We start from the raw sequence: 10,480 nt of genomic DNA, 5'->3' as shown, positions 1-10,480 counted from the left end.
ACAATACTTATAAGTATACCTATTAAAGATGTTCAAACATAAAATATAGACGTAAAGGCAATAACCAAAAAGGGACAAAAAGTGGTTAACTGTAATTTAATTCTAAAGCTAAACACTTTATATATACCAAACAAAGCAATTTATTAATCCAAAACCAATATGAATAAAAATTCGATTTAATTCGATTTGATTATTCGATTTAATCCAAATAGTGCATACCCTACCATCCATTATTCCTTTGTTCTCTCTATAAATATGAGGCTATCAGACACAACATGTCTTATTAGCAATCCCATAAACTTCTCTGTCTTTTTCTTGTCTCTCACATTCTATTTTTGCATTTTTTTTTTTGCAAAATTTGGTCCAATATTTATTTTTATTTTTACTATGGAGATTGCTTCTATGAACAATGATGAAAAGCCAAGTAATTTTTTCACTAAGGGATTATTATGGTTCAAGTCTTTGCATGAAAAAATATATACTAAGATTGTTGGAATTGCTAAGCAATTCAAGACAATTGCTAAAGATGATCCAAGAAGAGTGATTCACTCACTTAAAGTTGGTTTATCACTCACTTTAGTTTCATTATTCTACTATTTCCAACCCCTTTACAATGGTTTTGGTGTTTCTACCATGTGGGCGATAATGACTGTGGTAGTCGTCTTTGAATTTTCTGTTGGTACGTTATACACTCCTCCTTCTTCTATATCAGTTTATACGATGATATACATTTAAATACACATGTCATATATACTATTTGAAACTATATTGTCACTAAATAAATATTTTTTTTAATTAGTGATGATTTTTTTATTTTTTTTTATTTTTGTAGGTGCTACACTTGGGAAAGGATTAAATAGGGGAATGGCAACCTTGCTAGCTGGTGCACTAGGGGTTGGTGCACATTATTTGGCTAGTGCAACTGGTAAAGTTGTGGAGCCAATACTTCTTGGTCTATTTGTCTTTCTACAAGGTTATATTTCTTTTTTTAATTCCTATATTTATCGCTAAACAGTTCATAGCTAATCTCATGATATTTAAATAGGAATAACAACAAAGTTTTGCTTTTCAGAAATAGAAGTCATTTGTCGCTAATTCATGTTTTTCTTATAAAAAAAATTACATGACAATGCCATTCTTAATCTCTTATATATATGCATATTTTTTATCATGCACTACTACCTATAAAACAAGAATTAGCTATAAACTTTGTCGCTGAATATTAGTCCATAGTAACCAACATGATTTTTTGATAATCCGTCATTAATATTCAACAAAACATAAACGATGAATTGTTTTTTTATTCAATGATAGAAATTGTCTGTCGTTAATTCTTATATTATTTCTTTTACTTACTAACATGACAATTTTATTTTCTTGTGCATGCAGCATTTGCATTAACTTTCATAAGATTCTTTCCACAAGTGAAGGCCAGATATGATTATGGAATGTTAATTTTAATATTAACATTTTGTTTAGTGTCAATATCTGGTTTTAGAGTTGATGAAATAGTGGATATGGCACATAAAAGAATCTCAACAATACTCATGGGTGCTTCTGTTTGTGTTATTGTTTCTATAGTTGTTTGCCCTGTGTGGGCTGGTGAAGATCTACATAAATTAGTAGCACAAAATATGGAAAAACTTGGCAAGTTCTTAGAAGGTAAAAAAAAAAATCCATTTATTTTGATGATATTATATATAGTCTATAGATAATCATGGATCATAACGAAATGATACATCTTAAAAGACTCGATTTTATTGATACTGCTGAACTATAAATCGTGAGGATTATTGAATAAAATAATGATAATTAGAATTAGAATCCTCTTTTATATGTGGTTTTATATATTTGGTTCATAACAAAATGATACATCTTAAAAGACTTGTATTGATACCACTGAACTATAAATCGTGAGGATTATCAAATAAAATAATAATAACTAGAATTAGAATAGACTTATTTTATATATAGATAGATATTATGGATCATAACGAAATGATAGGTCTTAAAAGACTCTTATTCATACCACTGAACTATAAATCGTGAGGATTATTGATGAATAAAATAATAATAACTAGAATTAGAATCGACCTCTTTTAAATAGATAGATATTATGGATCATAATGAGATGATAGATCTTAAAAAGACTCTTATTGATACCACTGAACTATAAACCGTGAGGATTATTGAACAAAATAATAATAACTAGAATTCGATTATGTTGTTTTATAACTTTATAATATACATATTTTAATGAAAATTGCAGGATTTGGAGATGAGATTTTTAAATCATCAGAGGATATTACAGAATCAAAGGTTACTAAAACATCCTTGATAGAGTATAAAAGTGTTCTCAATTCAAAGAATACTGAAGAAACTTTGGTATGTAATTCTTGTTATTTTCATTTTCTTGAACATATATATAATTTCATTTTTTTCTAATTAACTCAAGTATTTAATTTTTTTTTTACATTTATTCAGGCTAATTTTGCACAATGGGAGCCAGGGCATGGCCAATTTAAGTATAGACATCCATGGAAACAATACTTGAAAATTGGAGGTCTCACTAGGCAATGTGCCTGTAGGATTGATGCACTCAATGCCTATATCAACTCTGAAATTAAAGTAAGTTATTATTTTTATCAAGTTACCAATTACTAATATTTATTATAGCTATATATATATATATATATATATATATAGTTTCCTTATAAGTGATATGATATTGCAATTATATTTTCTATCGTCAATGTACATAACTTTAACTCTTCAAAAATCTGTTATTTTCTTTGCTTCAACTATCATATTAGTTTTTATTTCTATTGTTTTTCTTTCCATTAATATTTTTCAAACTAGCTTTTTTACCATTGCATTTCCTTTTCACAGTTGTTTGGTCTATTGTTTTTTTTCCATTAATATTTTTCAAACTAGCTTTTTTGCTATTGCATTTCCTTTTCACACCTATTTTGAAATGTCTAACGGAAACAACAAATCTATCTACCTTCATCAGGTAGGGTACAAACTAGTACTCTATTCAGACCTCACTTGTGAAATTACACTGAATATGTTATTGTTGTATAATTACATTTTAAGTGATCTTACTTGACTGTATTAATATTTTTTTTATAGTACTATAAGTGCATAGAGCTCAAACTCGATCTTTTTCAATTTCAGGCACCAGAGGAGATCAGGGAAATGATCAAAGAAACATCAATGAAAATGAGCATAGAATGTGGGAAAGCACTAAAAGAACTATCAAAATCTATGAGGAAAATGAATTTGCCAATTTCAGCTGATGAACATGTCACAAATGCAAAAAATTCAGCCAAGAAATTAAATTCACTTTTAAAATCAAGAATTAATAATTGGGAAGAAATTAATTTACTACAAGTGATTCCATTAGCTACAATTGCATCAATTTTAACAGATATTGTTATTTGTGTTGAAGAAATTGGACAAGGGGTTAATGAACTTGCTTCATTAGCTAATTTTAAAACCACAAAAAGTAGTAAAGAAATAATTAATACAAATAAGGTGATAGTGGTGGAGAAAATAGAATTATCAAATAATCATGTTGTTATTACTATTAATGAGCAAAATATGAAACTGTGATGTATTTGATTTATTGGTTAATTAAATATATTTACATAATGTACTACTACTATTTATTGTTTCTTTGAAAAAAAGAAGAAGAAGTTGGGATGTGTGATAGAATTGAGGTTCACAATTTGTGTGATATATAGAGAGAGGGTTCAAAATTTCTTGTATTATGATAAAAGTGAAATATACAATTTTTTTGTTGTCTAACTTTTCATGATTTTATTTACTTGTTGGTTGAATATACACTTTTTTATGGCAAAAATAGTTTGTTGGATGGAAAAATTATGGTAGGAAGCGTTTTAACGTTTAATTAGCTTTATGTGAGACGAATTTAAATTATTTGAGAATAATAAAGTGGATATCAGAGATGTCGGACGAGAACTGAAAACAAGACAGTTAGGTGGCGTTCAAGTACTACGATTTTTTTATTATAGAGAATGCTTCTCTTTACGCAATGTGAATTCATATTAATTGAGAAATAAATAAAAATATTGAACATCAGATGGAAAGGCATAAAAAGAAGATAAAGGTTTGAATTCTTGAATATTGAAAAAAGTTCTGATAGAAATACTTTCTTTTTAATAAAATTCTATGGGGCACAAATTTAAATTAATCGAATCACCACTGAAATAGGTAAAATATGATTTTTCCTGCTTTGGGCTCGTTTGAACTTGAAAATGGGCTCGTTTGCCCCTTAGGACCAACTACTTCCATTAATAAGGTGGTAACGGGCGTCCATGAAAAATTTGGGCAAAAACAATTCTTGAACCTATTACCAAAAATTTGTGGACTATAGCACATGAAAATTGGTAAAATCTGGTTATTCTTGCTTTACGACTCGTTTGGACTTAAAAATTGGCCCGTTTGCCCCTTGGGACCAACTGACTCCATTAATAAGATCATAACAGACGTCTCTGAAAAATTTCGGCAAACAAATTTCAGGAATCCCGAATCACCAAAAATTCACAGACTATAGCACAGAAAATCGGTAAAATCTGGTTTCTCCTACCTTGGGGCTCGTTTGAACTTGAAAATGAACCTGTTTTCTCATCGGGACCAACTGGCTCCTTTAATAAAGTCGTAACGTGCGTCCATGGAAAACTTTTCACAAAAAAAATTCTGAAATTCTATTACCAAAAATTTGTGGACTACAGCACACAAAAATTGGTAAATTTTGGTTTTTCATGCTTTGGAGCTCGTTTGAACTTGAAAATGGGACTGTTTGCCCCTCGAGATCAACTAGCTACATTAATAAGGTTGAAACGGACGTCCATTAAAAAATTTCGGTAAAAAGAATTACGGAATCCTATCACAAAAAATCTTTGGACTATAACATACGAAAATCGGTAAAATCTGATTTTTTTTGCTTTGGGGCTCTTTTGAACTTGAAAATGAGTCTGTTTTCTCTTCGGGACCAACTGGCGCCATTAATAAGGTCGTAACGGACGTCCATGAAAAGTTTCGGCAAAAAAGTTTTAGAATCACGAATCACCAAAAATCTATGGACTATACAACACGAAAATTGGTAAAATCTGGATTTTCCTGCTTTGGGGCTCGTTTGAACTTGAAAATGAGTCTGTTTGCTTCTTGGGACCAATTGGCTCCATTAATAAGGTCGAAACGGACGTCCATGAAAATTTTGACAAAAACATTTCGAATCCTATCACCAAAAATCTGACTATAACACACAAAAATCAATAAAATCTGGTTTTTCCTGCTTTGAGGCTCGTTTGAACTCGAAAATGGGCATGTTTGCCCTTCGGGACCAATTGACTACATTAATAAGGTCGTAACAGAAGTCCTTGAAAAAATTTGACAAAAAATGTTTTGGAATCCTGAATCACAAAAATTCCATTGACTATAGGACACGAAAATCGGTAAAATTTAATTCTTCCTGCTTTAGGGCTCGTTTGAACTTTAAAATGGGCCCGTTTGCCTCTGAGGACCAACTGCCTCCATTAATAAAGTCGTAACGGACGTCCATGAAAAGTTTCAGAAATTTTTTTTTGGAATTCTATCACCAAAAATTTGTAGACTATAGCACACAAAAATTGGTAAAATCTTGTTTTTTCCTGCTTTGGGGCTCGCTTGAAGTTGAAAATGGGTCTGTTTGCCCCTCGGGACCAACTGACGCCATTAATAAGGTCGTACCGGACGTCCATAAAAAATTTTGGATAAATTTTTTTTGGAATCTCGAATCAGGACATAGCACACGAAAATAGGTAAAATCATTTTTTTCTGCTTTGGAGCTCCTTTGAACTTGAAAATGGGCTCGTTTGCCCCTTGGGACCAACTGACTACACTAATAAGGACATAACATACGTCCATGAAAAACTTCGACAAACAAAATTCTGGAATTCTGTCACCAAAAATATGTGGATTATAGCTCACGAAAATCGATCAAATTTGTGGACTATAGCACATGAAAATTGGTAAAATCTGGTATTTCCTGCTTTGGGAATCATTTGAACTTGAAAATGGGCATATTTTCCCCTCGGGACCAATTGACGCCATTAATAAAAAAGGACATGTTTGCCCCTCTGGATCAATTGACACCATTAATAAGGTCATAACGAACGTCCATGAAAAATTTTGACAAAAAAAGCTCCGGAATCCCGAATCACCAAAAATCCATGAATAGCACACGAAATCGCTAAAATCTAGTTTTTTCTGCTTTGTGGCTCATTTGAACTTCAAATGGGCCCGTTTGCCTCTCGGGACCAACTGGCTCCATTAAAAAAGACGTAAGGACGTCCATGAAAAATTTCAGTAAAAAGATTTCTAAAATCCTATCACCAAAAATATGTGGACTATAGCACACACAAATCAGTTTTTCCTTCTTTGGGGTCGTAAGAACTTGAAAATGGGCATGTTTTCCCCTCGGGACCAATTGACGACATTAATAAGGTCGAAACGGGCGTCCATAAAAACTTTCGGCAAAAAAAGTTCTGGAATCCAGAATCACCAAAAATTCATGGACTATGCACACGAAAATAGGTAAAATCTAGTTTTCCCTGCTTTGGAGCTCATTCGAATTTGAAAATGGGCCCTTTTACCCCTCGGGACCAACTGACTCCATTAATAAGGTCGTAACGTACGTCCATGAAAACTTTCGGTAAATTTTTTTTTGAAATCCTATCACCAAAAAATTGTTGACTAATAGCACACAAAATCGGTAAAATCTGGTTTTTCCTGCTTTGAGGCTCGTTTAAACTTAAAAATGGACTTGTTTGCCCCTCGAGACCAATTGACGCCATTAATAAGATCGTAACGGACGTCCATGAAAAAACTTGATAAAAAAATTCTGGAATCTCGAATCACCAAAAATCCATGGACGCACACGAAAATCGGTAAAAATCTGGTTTTTCCCTCTTTAGGGCTCGTTTGAACTTGAAAATGAGTATGTTTACCCCTCCGGACCAACTGTCTCCATTTCGTAACGGACATCCATGAAAATTTTTGGCAAAACAAAATTCTGGAATCCTATCACCAAATCTGTGGACTATAGCACACGAAAATTGGTAAAATCTGATTTTTCCTTCTTTGGGGCTCATTTGAACTTGAATATGGGTTTGTTTGCCCCTCGGGACTAACTGACGCCATTAATAAGGTCGTAATGAATGTACATGAAAATTTTCGGCGAAAAAAGTTCTGGAATCTCGAATCAATAAAAATCCATGGACTAGCACAAGAAAATCGGTAAAATCATGTTTTTCCTACTTTGGGGCTCGTTTGAACCTGAAAATGGGTCATTTTGCCCCTCAGGACCAACTGGCTCCATTAATAAGGTCGTAACGGACGTCTATGAAAAATTTCGGTAAATTTTTTTTTGAAATTCTATCACCAAAAATCTGTGAACACACAAAAATCAGTAAAATCTGATTTTTTCTTCTTTGAAACTCGTTTGAACTTGAAAGAAAGTGGTGTCCCATTGTGATCCATATTATATCTAATAAAGTATAATCAAATTTCGCATGCATTTATCCCAAACTTAGGGTTAACTAAAAGAAAATAGGTTAATTACAAGAGTTTCAAACTAAAATTTGGATAGATAATCATTTAGAAAATAAATATAAAATATGATATTTGTTTAAATATAATCTAATAAATCTTACGTGATATAAATTTAAATTAATCCAAACATGCGATAATTTAATATTCTACTATGATATCAATACTAATTTTTCACATATAAACTATAATTATTTAAGAAATATAAAATACCATTGCATACACATAAGAAATAAGGTATTAAATATATTTTCTTAGCTAGTCAATAATTACAGACTCATATTATTGAAAATTCATGATTATTTATTTAAAAATAAGATCTATTTTTATATAAAGCTGCCTACTTTATACATTCACATTTTCATTCATTTTTGCCACAAAAAACATAAACGTCATATATATATAACTTGTGTGGTTCTTTTTCATATGGTGAGCTCATCAAGTGGCTACTTTAGACTTTAATATACAAGTTGTTTAAATAGTGGCCACAAAAGTTATACAAAATATTTTTTAGGTAATATATGATATGACATTTTTAATTCCATACAATAACATAATGTTTTTCTTCATTACGGAACGTATCCGCTTCCTTGAAGTCACCTAATCATTCATCAAATTGCATGTGTATCATAAAAAATGTCGTATGCAGTGATAAAAGCGTAATGCATGATTAGTGGTGAAATTAATATTATGTTTACTAAGAGGATGTGAACTAAACATATGAAGGAGTCAAGAAGATTAGTGGAGGCATATTTTAGTATTTACAAGTCAACTTTTAGGAGTTCCGCGATTTTCTTAGTTTTTTGTGTGTATTAGCCCATGAATTTGGCGTCTTGGGGTACTCAATTTTTTTTTCTTTCTGAAAAAGTTTTATGAGGATCTCCATAATGAATTGAGAGAGCGTTACGTATACTCCCATCATTTTAAGTCATATTTTTTACATTTACAAACCAACTTTTAAAAATTACGTGACTTTTTTTGTTTTTCATGTGTATTATGTTAAGCCATGGATTTGGTGCCTTGGGGCAACCCGAATTTTTTTCTGAAAAAACTTTATGAGGACATCTGTAATAAGTTGGGGGAGCATTACGTACACTCCTATTATTTTTAAGGCATATTTTTACACGTACGAGCCAACTTTTAGAAATTACGTGACTTTCTTGATTTTTTGTGTGTATTAGCCCATGAATTTGGCGCCTTGGAACACACCAAAAAAAATTCTGAAATTTTTTTATGAGGACATCCGTAATGAGTTGGGGGAGCATTACGTATATTCCCACCAATTTTCTAAAGCATATTTTTGTTATTACGAGCCACACTTTTAAGAATTACGTGACTTTCTTGATTTTCGTGTGTACTAGCTCATTAATTTGGCGCCTTGGGATACCCCAAAAGTTTGTCTTTGTCTGCAAAAAAATTATGAAAAAATGATGGAAATATACGTCATATTCCCCTAACACATTACGTATGTCCTCATAATCCAATTATATATCAGTTAAATATTATCATATTATTAATTTAAACAGAAAGAGAAACAAAAGAACACTACCTAATAAAGAGTCGTAGCTAGTTGACTTATCTACGTTTGAATATATATATATATATATATATATATATATATATGACGATAAATAATTATCTTAAATTATTTATTATATAAATTAAGATAGAATTAATTATTTTTAAATAATTCTTTTCTTAATTCTTAAAAGATAAATTAGTAAAAATATTTTTTTATTTATAATTTTTTTCTAAAAAATAAATAACTAATATAAAACGAGAGAAGGTAATTATAATAAGTGGAAAACAGTGAAAAAGAGAACCTATTAATTGGTGAAAGTCTAATCTGTTTCCCACTAACAACATTTTTTTTTTCATTTTATATGTTTTTTGGCTTTAGTGCTGCCCATGTTATTTATGTTAATTAAAAATTATGGGGTGATTAATCAGATTTTGTGTCGTGTCACTATTAATTAATTAATTAATTAATACATAAGAGCACTTAATTATCACCGTCATTAGTGACCACTTACCACGAATATTCTTTCATTAGGTCAAGCTTTGCTAATCAATGATAGAGATGTTTATTGAGAAGGGCAAAACTATCGTTGGACTATCTGAAAATGTGGGGAGAAATTATCTAATTATATATATATATATATCATTTGTTCGGGCTGTTCTAAAATTAAAACAGGGTTGCAGATTACTACTTTAAGCAGTTAATACTCTTGTCTTTTTTAAGANTTAATAATTTTATAACAAATTGCAAGTCATACACCTAGATATATGTTTTTTGCTATCGTATACATTGAAATAGGAAGGGAGGCGAGCGACCTACATACATGTGAATCACGCCAGATACATGTGAATGCATGTGGTAGGATTCGCATGTATCTAGGATATTATATATATTAGAGAGTGGCGATTGAGATGGGAGGGCGAGGGAAGCGAGCGGGATTTATCTATGTATCCCAGATACATGTGAATCCACTTGGATACAGTGTATCTAGAACAAATTAAAACTAATTTTGACTCAATGTATCCCGAGATACATGTATCTGGAGGCACTAAAATTTGGTAAGATTCGTAATATTGCAAACTAGCATGTATCTAAGTAATTAGCTTTTAAACTAGTGAGATTTCTATAAGTTACCCTTAAATATAACATTTATCCACCTATTTGGCTACAAATGCCACTTACCTCATTTTTTTGGTCCGCTATTACCCTTAAAACTAAGGAAAATGAACACTTGTACCCCAAAAAGAGAAACTATTTATAAGCGATTACCCCCTTACTTTTATATCCCTAGTTTTTAACTACTAATTCACGTTTACTACATGATACCATCAAAGTATATATATATAT

At 31.1% G+C, this 10,480-nt stretch overlaps 1 protein-coding gene across 1 annotated transcript; it reads left to right on the top strand.

Moving 5' to 3' along the window:
• Nucleotides 1–369: 369 nt before the first annotated feature.
• Nucleotides 370–3,776, top strand: LOC125844232 (aluminum-activated malate transporter 2-like). The gene is made up of 6 exons (XM_049523507.1): nt 370–679; nt 833–973; nt 1,390–1,662; nt 2,270–2,385; nt 2,485–2,628; nt 3,178–3,776. The coding sequence occupies exons 1-6, from the start codon at nt 388–390 to the stop codon at nt 3,613–3,615; spliced, it is 1,404 nt and encodes a 467-aa protein (XP_049379464.1). The 5' UTR covers nt 370–387; the 3' UTR covers nt 3,616–3,776.
• The last annotated feature ends 6,704 nt before the right edge of the window (nt 3,777–10,480 follow it).

Source organism: Solanum stenotomum, chromosome 11, assembly GCF_019186545.1.
Source record: "Solanum stenotomum isolate F172 chromosome 11, ASM1918654v1, whole genome shotgun sequence".
In the NCBI taxonomy this organism is placed as follows: Eukaryota; Viridiplantae; Streptophyta; class Magnoliopsida; order Solanales; family Solanaceae; genus Solanum; species Solanum stenotomum.
Note: the sequence above shows the minus strand (reverse complement) of the source record. Positions and strands in the feature narration are given on the sequence as shown.